This window comes from Geotrypetes seraphini, chromosome 2, assembly GCF_902459505.1.
Source record: "Geotrypetes seraphini chromosome 2, aGeoSer1.1, whole genome shotgun sequence".
NCBI lineage: Eukaryota > Metazoa > Chordata > Amphibia > Gymnophiona > Dermophiidae > Geotrypetes > Geotrypetes seraphini.
In genome coordinates this window covers 427,565,287-427,579,149 of record NC_047085.1, presented here as the reverse complement: position 1 = coordinate 427,579,149, position 13,863 = coordinate 427,565,287, and the positions used below count along the sequence as shown (strand labels likewise).

The 13,863-nt window shown below is 40.7% G+C and overlaps 1 protein-coding gene across 6 annotated transcripts in view; it reads left to right on the top strand.

The window, feature by feature from the left end:
• CROT (carnitine O-octanoyltransferase) overlaps nt 1–13,863 on the top strand; it is a 93,055-nt gene that overhangs the window by 11,528 nt on the left and 67,664 nt on the right. For 5 of the 6 annotated variants that reach the window (XR_004538135.1, XM_033931213.1, XM_033931215.1 and 2 more), the window contains exons 3-5: nt 9,312–9,436; nt 11,407–11,588; nt 12,160–12,284. Coding sequence is in view for 5 of the 6 variants with exons in the window: in XM_033931213.1 (XP_033787104.1) it covers nt 9,312–9,436; nt 11,407–11,588; nt 12,160–12,284 (432 nt within the window). In the remaining variant the exon portion in view is untranslated. The remainder of the gene's footprint in view (nt 1–9,311; nt 9,437–11,406; nt 11,589–12,159; nt 12,285–13,863) is intronic. The other variant, XM_033931216.1, reaches the window with a different exon arrangement.

Sequence of the window (13,863 nt, the reverse complement as noted above, 5' to 3'; positions counted from 1 at the left end):
CTCTTCTAAATGGCTTGCAACCACTTATTTACTTGAGACTTTGCAATGCCAAATGATTGTTGCAGTTGTGAAAAATCAAGCATTCTCCCATTTGGTAACACATCATCTAAGGCAGTGTTCTTCAACCGCTGGTCCATGGACCGGTGCCGGTCCACAGAAATTTCTTGCCGGTCCGCAAGGTTGACACGTGCATCGGGCCCTGATAGTGCTCTTCAGCCGCCAGTCCACGGTGCGATCAATTCGGCGTTGTCTTTGGGCTGGCTCCCTCTTCCTCAGTGCTGTAGTGCACAAAGCCATGGGCAGAAGCTCCTACGCATGTCCTGTGCCTGAACCGGAAGCCTTCTCTCTGACGTCGCAATAAGGTACACTGCCCACGGTTTTGTGCACTGCAGCACTGAGGAAGAGGCAGCCGGCCCAAAAATAACACCGGAGGGCAGGCCAGAAGACAAGGCACAGCATGGAGGGAGGGAGACAACAACGGTAGGGGGAATGATTTTATTTTTTAAATTTAGTGATTGATTTACATCTGCTGTCTGTTCGGGAAGAAATACATTTGTTTCTTTTCCTCTGGGGTTGTACTGTATTTAGAGTCTTGCATCTTAGGGTTTTGTTTGTATATATTAGTACTTTTGGGGCTCCTTTTACTAAGCTGCGCTAGTGTTTTTAGCACGCGCTGCAGATTAGCGTGCGCTAGCCTCCGCGCTACACGTAAAAACTAACGCCAGCTCAATGGAGGTGTTAACGTCTAGCGTGTGCGGCAAAACCACTAGTGCAGCTTAGTAAAAGGAGCCCTTAGTTCTTGGTCCTGTGTTTGCATGGGGTTATCTTTGTTCTGGTAGGAATGAATATTGAGAAGCATACAGTATGCTTCGTGTAGTTTAATTTTGTGGTTAACCATTATGTGTTGTTAATACGATTATATTGTGTGTGTGTGTGTGTATATATGAAAATGAATGAAAAAAATGGTATTACAATTAGTACTATTATGGGGGGCGGGGTCTGAGGCGGAGATTGGGTGGGGATGGGTGGGGTCTTGCTCAGTGTTTTTCAACTGCTGGTCTGCGGACCAGTGCCGGTCCACAAAGTAATTATTTTATTTCCGCCAGTCCATAGGTGTCAAAAGGTTGAAGAACATTGATCTAAAGTACATATACCCACCTTCATCCAATGCTTCCAGATGATCTTTAAACTCGCCAATTTGTATCTTGAAGTTCAACCCTAAGGACTGACACGTGAATTGATGAATCGGAATAGGTGTTAGGTTATTAATAAATTTTAGGGCTTCTTTTACTAAGGTGCACTAGCGTTTTTAGCGCACACTAGCTGAAAAATTACCGCCTGCTTAAAAGGAGGCGGTAGCGGCTAGCACACATGGCATTTTAGCGTGCGCTAAAACCGCTAGCGCGCCTTTTTAAAGGAGCCCTTAACGTTTTCCATGTGGAAACTAAAATCCTATTGTCCTTATAAAGCAGGGATGTCAAAGTCCCTCCTCGAGGGCCACAATCCAGTCAGGTTTTCAGGATTTCCCCAATGAGTATGCATGAGATCTATTTGCATGCACTGCTTTCAATGCATATTCATTGGGGAAATCCTAAAAACCCGACTGGATTGTGGCCCTCAAGGAGGGACTTTGACACCCCTGTTATAAAGCCTAGGTAACTTGATACTTAAAACATGACACAAACGCAATGGAGACAGGAGTTGCCATTCCAAGTAAAGCCAGTCCGGAAGATGCTCCAAGACTTCAGGAAGGATCCAATACATACCCTGCTGCATGATAAAAACTATAGAAATTGTAAAATTTACCCCACCCGCCGCAATTGGTTTTTGTAAAGATACAAAAGCAATTCTAGCAGTTTTACCCAGCCAAATAAAAGAAGGAAGAATATATGGAAAGACTGAGTGAACCACTGTAAACAGTAAACATAAGAATTCTCATACTGGGACAGACTGAAGGTCCATCAAGCCCAGCATCCTGTTTCCAACAGTGGCCAACCCAGGTCCCAAGTACCTAGCTAGATCCAAAGCAATAAAACAGATTTTATGCTGTTTATCCTAGGAATAAGCAGTGGATTTCCCAAGCCATCTCAATAATGACCTATGAACTTCTCTTTTAGGAAATTATCCAAACCTTTTAAAAACCTGCTAAGCTAACTGATTTCATCACATTCTCTGGCAATGAATTCCAGAGTTTAATTACATGTTATGTGAAGAAATATTTTCTCTGGTTTATTTTAAATCTACTACTTAGTAGCTTCATCGCATGCCCCCTGGTCTTAGTATTTTTTGAAAGAGTAAAATAAGCGATTCGCATCAAATTACAAAGACACTAAAGCAGGGTAACAAAACTTGTTTTTAGATCTGTTTCTGAAAGGAGGAAGTACAGCATTGCGATTGTAGGACAAAGGAGAAGCAAAACAAATATTTTTGCACAGTATTCTCTGAAGCTGGAGTTGAAGAAAGACTTTAGTTAATGTGAATATAAGTTCAACGGGATGTTATAAAATTCATGTAGGATGTTGAAGTAATAGAAAGCTGGTGGAAAATCAAGTCCCAAAGAGCTGACTGATGAGATAGCAATCGATTAAGATATCTGTTGTAATGACAACCCGTAACAGAGGGAAATTCGAATAAAGTTGGGAAAATGAATGTGTTATACTAAATAGCTAGGAGCCAAACCATGCAAAACTGTTTTGCAAAATTTGCACCTTCAGAGCATTCTTATGCCACATGGTGTGGCCAGGAGAGGTGGGAGTGCCAAGCTTAGCCTCTCCCCTGACTAAGCATGTGATAAAAAGAACAGCTAGCCAGTTGGGGTGGCTTTTTCTGTTTTCAGGGCCCATCAATTCTGAAAGGTCCACGCGACAGGATGCGGACGCCTTGCAGCCCAAGAAACGCAAAGCTAAGCCATCTAGGGGTGACTTTATGCTCCATAGTCCAGAGGCTTTCTCAGACTTTGTGAAATTTTTGTGGAATGTTGAGAGCCGTGTTTCTTCTGCACAATCTAGCTGTGCCTTGGACTTGTCTCCCAGCGGCTTTGCCTCCCAGGGCTCATCTTCTTCACAGTCTGTCACTATTCCAGATTTGGGAGACCCTGCTCATGCAGATACTGATAATGATAACCATTTTGCAAATCGCTTATATTTGAGGGATGTTCCTCCCGTGGCTGTGGACCCTGGAACGTACGAGGTCTAACAATTAAGTTCACGAACTTGCTAACACATATTTATGTTGGCAGCACTGTACAAACAGTTCAGTAAGGTTTCATAACCTTGGTATATCAGTGTCTCACAGCTGTGTTTGTGTCGACATGTGCCGAGTAGCATTCATTATTGCTGTTGTGTGTTTTTGTGTGCTAATCTAATCTAATTCTTAGTTTTATATACCGAATCATCTCCTAGAAATAGGAGCTCGATTCGATAAATGAGAGAATGTCAGAGCTTGAATTATTTATTTATTTTAAGACATTTTTAATCCGCCTTTATCCAAGGCGGCTCACAGTATCATATACACATTTCAGGATTTAAAAATCTTAAAAACCATATGCATCAGCAAAAATCATAAGATTATATCATCTCAACTTATAAATTACAGTAAATTTCTTGTTAAACTTGACAAGAGTTGAAGTGAAATCAGGGACATGTTAGTCCAAGTTTATGGGGATAATGCTATGAAGAAAACAGGAGTGTACAAATGAATTAAACATTTTTCTGAGGGAAGAGAAAGAGTCACTGATGAAGAACTGATGAAAACATTGCAAAAGTTTGTCGAATTGTGCGTCAAATTGTGGACTGACCTGTGAGAAGCATAATAGACCAAGTAAATATTGAAAGAGAAGCAGGAAAATCATAATTAAAAATCTTGGCATGAGAGAGGTGTGTGCAAAAATGGTCCCTCATGGCTCTTGCATCAGGGTGCTGTCTGTGAGGGAGTTTTAGCCAGTAAAAAAATACAGTACTCCCCCCAAATTTGCGAGGTTCCGTTCCAAGAACACCCATGAATTTTGAAAAACCATGAATGCAGTTTTGAGTCTGTAAAAAGGCAGGAGAGGGCAGCTAGGGCGCCGGTGGGTGCAGTTAATAATACCCGATATGCTCCCGGGGGGGGGAGGAGGAGGAATCGGCTGTGCAGAAGGCTGATTGGCTGACCGGGGAGGGGGAGAGGAGGAGGAATCAGCTGTGAGGAAGACTGATTCGTGAGGAATCAACTGTGAGGAAGACTGATTCGTGGACTCATTACCTGTATTTTCTGACTGGAAGAGGCAGTCAGAAAATACCACAAATGACTAGTAGAGTACCAGGATCCAAGTGAATTAAACCTTGAAAAAACGAAAGAAAAAGAGAAACCATTTTGGGTACGGAGTGTGGTGACATGTGACAATATACAGTATTTGTTTTTAAAGTGGTATTTGTTTGAGAAAAAAGAAACGATACTCATGCACTTAAATGTGCATTCAGAAGATACACCTTTTTATTTTCCGCACACTATTATGGCACTTAAGAGAAACCATAAACACGTACTGATTGTAATACCCAAAATAACTTATGTCAGAAATGTGCACTGTACTGATTATACCTGGTAGGTTATACAAAGAGCGACCCTTTTTTTTTTTTTTCTTTCTTTATTTACATAGAACCATGAAATCAAATACGAATGAGCACCGTTTTTCCAAGTATAAAGCTTTCTAAATTTTTTTTTCTTTTAAGATACCATCTTATAATATAACCTCTAACTAAGTTATAATTGGACTGTATGAGCCATAGCTTAAATCATTGTGAACATGGTTTTCATAAGGAGTTTTCTTGCACGTGAGAGAATCTTTTTGGAAAGGGACATGGTACCATTTGGACTAGTAAAGTCACTTGGAGTTACTATCTAGCAAAACTTTTAACATTATTAAGGTCACTTAGATCAGTATCTTTGCCATTTTATTGTCCAGTCTACACCTGTCTGCCACCTAGGTCCCACTGCAATCTGAAAAATGGCAACTCTTGTGGAAAAGCCCGGTCCAGACTGGACACGTCTCCTCATGTCTCATAAAAATCTGCACTTTGAGGAAGGGCTGAGACAAGGTCTCTTTTTGAGAGAGTAGGAGAGGTTTAGCTATATCTTCCTGCTTATTTGGGGGCAGATTTTTCTCCTTATGGGAGTCTTGTATAAAAAGGTGCAAAATTTGTGCTATGATGACATGGCTTGGTTTCTCATTCCAATAACTCATGTTCTCACCATAAGATTTCAAAATGTTACAAGCTAACGTGCAGTTTTCATAAGAGCTAAGAGCAGAATGCCAGCTAGGTTGTGTCTACGTACTGTGGTTTTGGATGTAGTGCTTGGGCCTGTTTTTGGTATGGCTGTAGATCTGGGTATAAAACAGGTCCAGCTACTGCGCGTGAGGCATAGGGCTGGTACTTTTGGATATTTATGGCCTTTATACATAGATCCCTAGCAGAACATAAGGCTCTTGCTATGGTTGGATGCATTCCCTGACAAATCTCCCTAAGATCCTCTGTATCTGTCTGGCAATCTAACAGATCTTCTGGCATTAGGCCTCTTGGATTTCTTCCATCAGCTATCTCAGTCATTATTAATAATGGAACTGCTTTACGGACATAATCTTCTATTCCTTCATTCTTATCTTGTTGAATCAATGCACTTTGAGCCTTGTATGTTCTCATATCAAAAGAAATACAAGCAATGGATTAGCGGTATATAAGAAATAAATTACATTACATTACATTACATCAGTGCTAAGTGGAGCAAAGAGAATCCCACTTGTTTGACTACATTAATTGCCTTGTTTATCTGCATTGCATATTCTGGTCTAATACAGAGGTGCAGAATCTTAATTAATTCATCTGCGTCTAGTTTCTCATCCTGCTCTAATTTCCACAGTACCACACAGGCATGGGGAAAATTATGGGGGTCTATCTTTCCTACTTGCTTTGCTATGACTTCCATATCTGTTTGGGATAAGGGCTGGGAGCTAACAATCGGTGTGAACCCTCCTGCCATAGGCTGAGATTGTGATGTGATACCTTTATCACTTCAGACAAAGGCTTCATTGTAGCTCTATTTGTATCTGACTGCTTATATGGAATCCTAGTGATGGCTGAAATTTGTAAATGGGAGTCCTGAAGCTTTTGTTTTAGGCCTTGTATTTCCCTGTAGCAATAGACATGGTCTGCATTTTCATCTAGGGTAGGGGTCTGCAATGAGAACTTCTTAACCAAATGTTTTAAACCTGGAACCTGGCTTGCTTGTACTTCTAAAGCTGCAATTTGTGTTTGCATGTGGCCTTCCTGAGCTATTTGCTTTTGGACATGCTCTTTTAAAGAGTCTCACTGGTATCGTAAGCGAGAATTTTGTGTTGCTAAGAACTCCTTTTCCTGTTCCAATAAGGCACATTCTTTCTCTTTGGCTACCAATTTCTCTTTCAATTCTGCATTTTCCTTTATCATTTTTTTTTTTTACAAATGGACCATGTTAACCAAAGACACAGAATACACAGATTTCACAGAATACAATGAGCAATATTGTTTAAATTTCGATTCAACATGTCCTCAGATACACAGGAAGTCTATGGGTTAGGCCCCGAGGAAACTACACACTGCCTGAATAAAGTGTGATTGTCTATACCTAAAATAGGAGGTTTCTGTGTGGTACCTTCAGTATATGCTGCAAAATCAGTTCTCTTTTTATGCCAGAACATAAATCAGCCTCTAATCAAAAATATGTTATTAGCCAAGTGGTGGAAATGCTCACTGAAAAAACATTTCATTACAGTGGAGAAAAAGCCTCAACTTTATTTCATATGCAGACAGCAACCCAATGAGTTTTTCAGCCATTCTTATTCTGTATCATGGGCAAAAAACTCCACTATTTCTCAAAAATGTAATCTTTCAAAACGGGAACATATCCCACCACTGTACACACTATTATGGCCCTGGAATGCACCAGTTCTGTTGTTGGGGGATGTTCAGGACTTACAACAACATGGACTGGATTTCCCCTCCCAGAAATTTGTTCTCCATGCAAGTCTTGTGGAGAAAAAGCTTATCCTGAAATATTGGACCTCCGAAGAAGCACCCTCCTACACCTTTTGGGTCACCATGATGAAACAGCAAGCCCGATTTGAGTTGGACACTTATATGTCTCGCCCACAGGACCATTGGAAGGCTTACTGTTCTTTTTGGCTGCAGATTCTGGATCTAGATGTCTAGCTGATACGGCCAGCTTTGTGTAACAACTTGTGTGGTTTCCTGGACTTTCCATTTATACTGTTCACACTGCAGTTTTTTTTTCTGGCAGGACAGTGCGCTTGTGTTTATGTGGTTGTGATTGAGTGTTTGTACGGTTGAGTCTTGAGTGCATGGGTGTGTTTCATAGGTGTGTGTGAGCTTGTATGGCAGTGGTTTGTCTGTATGAATCGTTTGGGGATTCTGGTTGTTTTGTTTTTCTATATTCAAACTAGAGGGGAGGCGCTGGGTTGCGAGTGTTTCCACATTTCCTATGTTGCTGCCATGTGGTATACTCTGCATATCTTGTGTTTATCCTGCGACCTGTATTGTATATTGTATTTTGTACCTTGCACCAGTCTGACACTGTATGGTACCCTGTATGTTCTGTTGTCTTGTGGTTGACTACTGCTATTCAGTTGCCTCCTGTCTCAATAAACATGATATTTAAAAAAAAAAAAAATAATAATAATAATGAAAAACAGCATAAAATTGCGCCTAACTTTAGACATATTTTGTAGAATCAGGGCCAAAATTTTAGACTGACATCTAAGCTGTATAGGAAGCCAATATAATTATATCATAAGTGGAGTATATATATTATATCATAAGTGGAGTAATTATATCATAAGTGAAAGGCAAACTCTTCAGAATTCTATTTTGTAAAGCAAAGTTATATGACTTTGCTTTACAAAATAGAATTCTGAAGAGTTTGAAGATGGTGTAGATTAGATGAAGAAATTCCACAGTAAACCTTGGGGCTTTAATCACACTGCCCCCAACGATTCTAGTTTAAAGCCCTCTTCAGTAGGTTAGCCAGTCTGCTGCTAAAGACACTTCTTCCCTTTCTGCTCCCTTCCTGTTTGTTTATGGCCTTAGACTCCTCCCTAAGGAAGTCCCTGATTGGCTGAAGTGCCACAGGCCCCTCAGCCAATCAGTGCCTTAGGCCCCTCCTCGTGCATCAGATGATGCATCAGGGCGTAGCCTAAGGCCAGTATAGTGGCAGGAGCAGGAGGACTTTGGGCTTCATCCTGCTCCCAAAGACGATCACGGGAGGCCTGAGGAGCATGAGGGACTGGGCACCTCTCCTGCTCCCAACAATTCTAAAGGTACGGGGAGGAGGTGGGCTGGGCCCGGCCAGCAGGATGGCCTACTACAGGGAGGGAGGTGGGCCGGGCCCAGCCAGGTAGCGTTTGAGATGGCAGGAGGGAGTTGGCTTCCCTCCTGCCTTATGTTCGGCAAGGCATGGGGGGGGGGGGGACATTGTCGCACAGGGCATTTTTTAGGGGTTTGGGGAGGGAGGAGGCACTTCGGGGGTGGTCGCTTTTTTAATTTTTTTATTTTAACCAAGAAGTTATTTTGCATGTGTAATACACACAAAATATCTGCCCGATTTAAAAAAAAAAAAGAAAAGCTGTCAGAAGCCCTGACGGCAGTGACAGGAGGCTGCTTCTCCTGTCAATACTATCGGGGCTGAATCCGATCCGTGCAGTCGGTTGGGGGCGTGCCTTCGATTTCCCCATTTGCATGCAGATGGTTGTCAAATCGGTTGGCCTGCCTCCAATCGCCCACGGATCGGAGGGTTAATGAATCTAGCCCATTGTAGGGAGTATTTCAATTGTTTCATTTGCATTATGCTGAGAGTGCAGTTTACAAATCAAAAAATAAAGAGGGGAATTCATCAGTGTTGGGGCTTTCGTACGCGTGTTAGGGCTTTCATGTGTGCTAAGTGCTAAGAAGCCCATTTTACAATATGGGCTTCGTAACATTCTGCACCCTTTTTTTTTTTTTTTCTTGTATGTAAAATGTAGGTACAGATCTAAATTTGCGCATATAAATTTCAATTAAAACCACTTAGCACCAATAATTGCTCATTAAGATCCCAATTATTGGCACTAATTTGCTCGTCATTCAATTATATTGCACATGTAAATTGGGTGCTTGCCCAAATTTGCATGCACAATTTTAGTGCTTTTTATGGAATTCAGGATATGCATTTAGGAGATCACTATCTATCTTTTTCTTTTTGGCATGAATTTAATTGAAATGTTTTCTCTTTCCCACCCTCCCTTGCAGTAAAGCCTTTCCTGAATAAAGAAGAATATCAGAGAACATTTGAAATTGTAAAGAAATTTGAGCATGGGATTGGTAAAGAACTGCATCACAAACTGCTAGAAAGAGCTAAAGTTAAGAAGAATTGGGTATGTATGTACTTATAATACTACTATTTTTCACTTATATAGCGCTAAAAGGTGTAAGCAACACTACATTTTGACATTTAACAGATGGTCCCTTCTCAGAAGAGCTTACAACTGTTTTCTTAAATTCATGTTGAATATATGGTAACTAGATGAATTATATGTCTTGAAGCACTCCAGAAAACATATTCTGAGAAGATTTGATACATGCCAGTAAGTAGCAGATGGAAGCACAATAGCACCTGTATCTTTGGTGAGCAGAGCACTAGACAAGTTGCAGTGGGAGAGGTGAAGGCTTTTCAAGCAGATTTTAAGCTAGAACTGGAGCGTTTGTGTTTAGTTTTATTTATTTATTTAAGGTATTTATATACTAATACTACTATTTATTATTTCTATAGCGCTGAAAGGCATACGCAGTGCTGTACGTTTTGACATACAATAGACAGTCCCTGCTCAGAAGAGCTTACAATCTCATTTAGACAGGACATTTCAGGGTTGGGGAGATAATGGTAGAGGAAATGATACAGTGAGTATTAGGTATCTGACAGCAGTGAGTGGGAGTTGAAAGCAGTTTCCAAAAAGTGGGCTTTTAGCTTGGATTTGAATACTGCTAGGGATGGAGCACGACGTATTGATTCAGGCAGCCTGTTCCAGGCATACGGTGCCACAAGAAAGAAGGGACAGAGTTTGGAGTTGGCCATGGAAGAGAAGGGTGCAGATAAAAGAGGCTTGCCCGATGAACGGAGATCATGGGTGGGGGGGGGGGCAGCATAGGGAGAGATAAGTGAGGAGAGATGTTGGTGAGAGTCAGAGTGAATGCACTATCAAGGTTATCTAAGTGGTTTGCAATCAGTTTTCCCTCAAGCAATTTTCCCTGTCTGTGGAATTTCTTCATCTAATCTACGCCATCTTCAAACTCTTCAGAATTCTATTATGTAAAGCAAAGTTATATGATCACTTTACTCCACTTATGATACAATTATACTGGCTTCCTATACAGTTTAGATGTCAGTTTAAAATTTGTGTCTAACATTTAAAACTCTTCATCTTTCAATGCCATCTTACTTAGCTTCTATTACTGTACCTTATACTACCTTCACGTTCACTATGCTCGCATGATTCCAACAGACTTGTTCTTCCTTCTCCAAGAATGGCTCAGTATTAATCTATGTTCTCCTCAGCATACTTTTTATTTCTCCACTGATTCCAACAATCTATCTAATGTTCTTGGGGCAGTGGAGGATTGAGTGACTTGCCCATGGACACAAGGAGCAGTGCGGGATCTGAACCCACAATCTCAGGGTGCTGAGGCTTTAGCTCTAACTACTAGGCCACTCCTTCCTCCTCTTGGAGAATAAATTTTATTTTAGGGTGCTTGGGTTAAGAAGGCAGTAGGCACCAGTTTATAAAGACAGATGAAGAGGGCATCTGTGTGGTTTTATTAAAATGCTAGTGTAAATGATAGAAATAGACCTTGAATGCAGGTGTAGATATTTACAACTGCTTGACAACAGGTGAGAATATTCATGTGTAAAGTTCGCACACTGTTCTCATCTGGGGTATGTGCTAGTGCTGTTTTAGCTGCCCTCTAGCAATTGGCAGTGACAAGTTCTCATGGCAGGTTATGTTTGCACAGAGTGTACTACAGTGGCTTTTGTGTCTAGCCACATGAAAGTCAATCCTAGGGCTTTCTGAGGCTTCCAGCTGCATAGGCTTATCCATAAATATACTGGGTATCTTTTGTCATACTGCCTTAAGTGGGTGACACTGAGGAGGATTTTCAGTTCAAAAAGTTTTTAATGGTTTGAGGTTTTCAAAGGGATCCTTACAGCTGTTTATGACCATATAATTTAGTAGTATTTACATATAAAACAGTAAATTTATATTTTAAAGTGCAAGAATACCTTTCATTATACCACAAGAATAGTCTCAGTTATTGATGATGTTAAAGATTTTTTTTTTATTATTTCCAGTTGGAGGAGTGGTGGTTGAATTCTGCTTATCTTGATGCTCGGACACCATCGCAATTAAGTGTTAACGTTGCAGGATCGGCTCCTTACCTTGAGCACTACTGGGCATCCAAAGAAGGCACACAGCTGGAAAGAGGGGCAATAGCAGTGTGGCATACTTTACACTTCTGGGATCTATTAAGAAGGTAGGATTAATTGCAAATATATTTTGCCTCAATGTATTTATTAGACATATATAACTGGTATAAAAGCTGTGTGGCTCTTTCTTATTTATTTGATTTTTAGCCCGTCCTCCCACAGGAGCTCAGAATGGGTTACAAATAGGGAAAATTCTTGTGTATCTTATCTGTCCCGACAGGCTCACAGTCTATCTAATATGCCTGAGGCAGTGGGGAATTAAATGACTTTTCCAGGGTCACAAAGAGCAGCATGGGGTTTGTACCTACAACCTCGGGATGCTGAGGCTGTAGCTCTACCCACTATGCCACACTTTCCTTCAGGCCTCCAGTATTCTTTTTGTGGTTTACATTTAGATTTCATTTTCCAAATTTATGAAAGTATAAACCAGCCCCTTCTTTTACTAGCGTGACGTACGGATTTTAGCGCCGGCATTAGCAGTAACTGCTTCAACGCTCATAGAATTCCTATGAGCGTTAGAGCAGTTACTGCTGCCGCCGATGCTAAAACCCATGCTACGTGTTCGTAAAAGAGGGGACAAGTCTTTATCTAGCTGTACATTTTTTTTTTTTTTTTTAGAGAACGGTATGTTGTCGATAAAGTTAGAGGCACTCCTTTGGACATGAATCAGTTGCGGATGCTGTTCTCCACCTGCAAGGTTCCAGGTGTTACAAGAGATTCCATCACCAATTATTTTAGGACTGGTAAGCAGGTTTACCATAGCTAGAGTAAGGGTTAAAAGTCTGCTTTGGGACAGTGAGCCAAATGATTTCAGTGCCTTCTCTATATATCTTATACCTGATGATGTTGAAAACTGTTAGGCTGACCGTTTACAGATCATAAAGGAACTTAAACTTTTATTTTTTCTTACACTTTTAGAACATGAGTTGCCATAGTGGGACAGACCACAGGTTCTTCAAGCCAGTATCCTGTTTCCAACAGTGGCCGACCTAGGCCACAAGTACCTGGCAAGATCCCAAAGAGTAAAACCCATTTTTTGCTGCTTATCCTAAGAATAATATGGACTGCATTTTTAGAGAGTTATCCAAACCTTTTTTTAAACCCTACAAAGCTAACTGCTTCCACCACATTCTCTGGTAATGAATTTATTAATTCACATTGAGTGAAAAAATATATTCTCCTGTTTGTGTTAAATCTACTACATGGTAGCTTCATTACATGCACCTTAGTCCTAGTATTTTTGGAAAGAATAAACAAGCAACTCACATCTTCCTGCTCCACTCAGTATTTTATAGACCTCTTATATTTCTCCTGAGCCGTCTCTTCTCTGGGCTAAAGAGTCCTAACCACTTTAGCCTTTGCTTATCGGAAATTCGTCCCATACTTTTTATTGCTTTCATTGTCCTTCTCTGTACCTTTTCTAATTTCACTATATCTTTTCTTGAGATGCGGTGACCAGAATTGCAGACAGTATTCAATTGGAGATTTTTAGGCTGCTATTTTAGTTTTGAGGTAATTGTTTTGGGTTAATTACTTAGTTGTTTTATGGACATAGTGGTTTATTTTATATGTGTTTTTTGAACAGAATTGGCTTTGTATAGTCCATAATTGAGTCAAGCAAATTTTAAAATTTTTAAACGAATAGATGGAGGCCATTTACATGGCTGGCTGGCCACTTTGAGAAACTACTGTTCAAATTCTAAACTCAGAAGTCCTGGGTAAGAGCTTACTACCAGATTCTCAGCCACTTCATTCATGCTGTTAGTTTGGAGTCTGCTCCACAATAACCACATTACTGTATATCCCTATCTTCAGTAAGGATCATGATGGTAAAGAAATTTTGTTCTGCTCCTTATCGTTATGCTAGGCCAGTCTGATGGAGGCAGAGCAGATGGAGGCAGAGCAGTAAAGATTTTGAGACATCATCATTATAAAGGAGTGCTGTGGCCTAGAATTTGCCAATATTTCTTTGCTTCAAGTAGATGGTGCAGAATTTTTTTATTTTTTTTTTGTTATGAAGTAGGCCTTACTCCCTATGGCCCTGTGATTGCAGCCTGGCCAGTGGATTCTCTATGGTTCTTCCTCTGGTCAAGACCAGAGTGGTCTGCCTCCCCTCCATGGCCCTATTAGGGCTTATGAACATTTGCTAGCAGGGGTAAGCCCCTACTCCCACCATCTCTTGTAATTAGAGAGAAAAAAAAACAGGATTGAAGAAAGGCCTTTTCCAGTGCAATAGGGGAGACATTCTTGACAAGTGGGTAGTATCCCAATGGCCATGTGCCATATGCAAAAGGAATCCAATCTGGATTTTTTTCCTGTGAC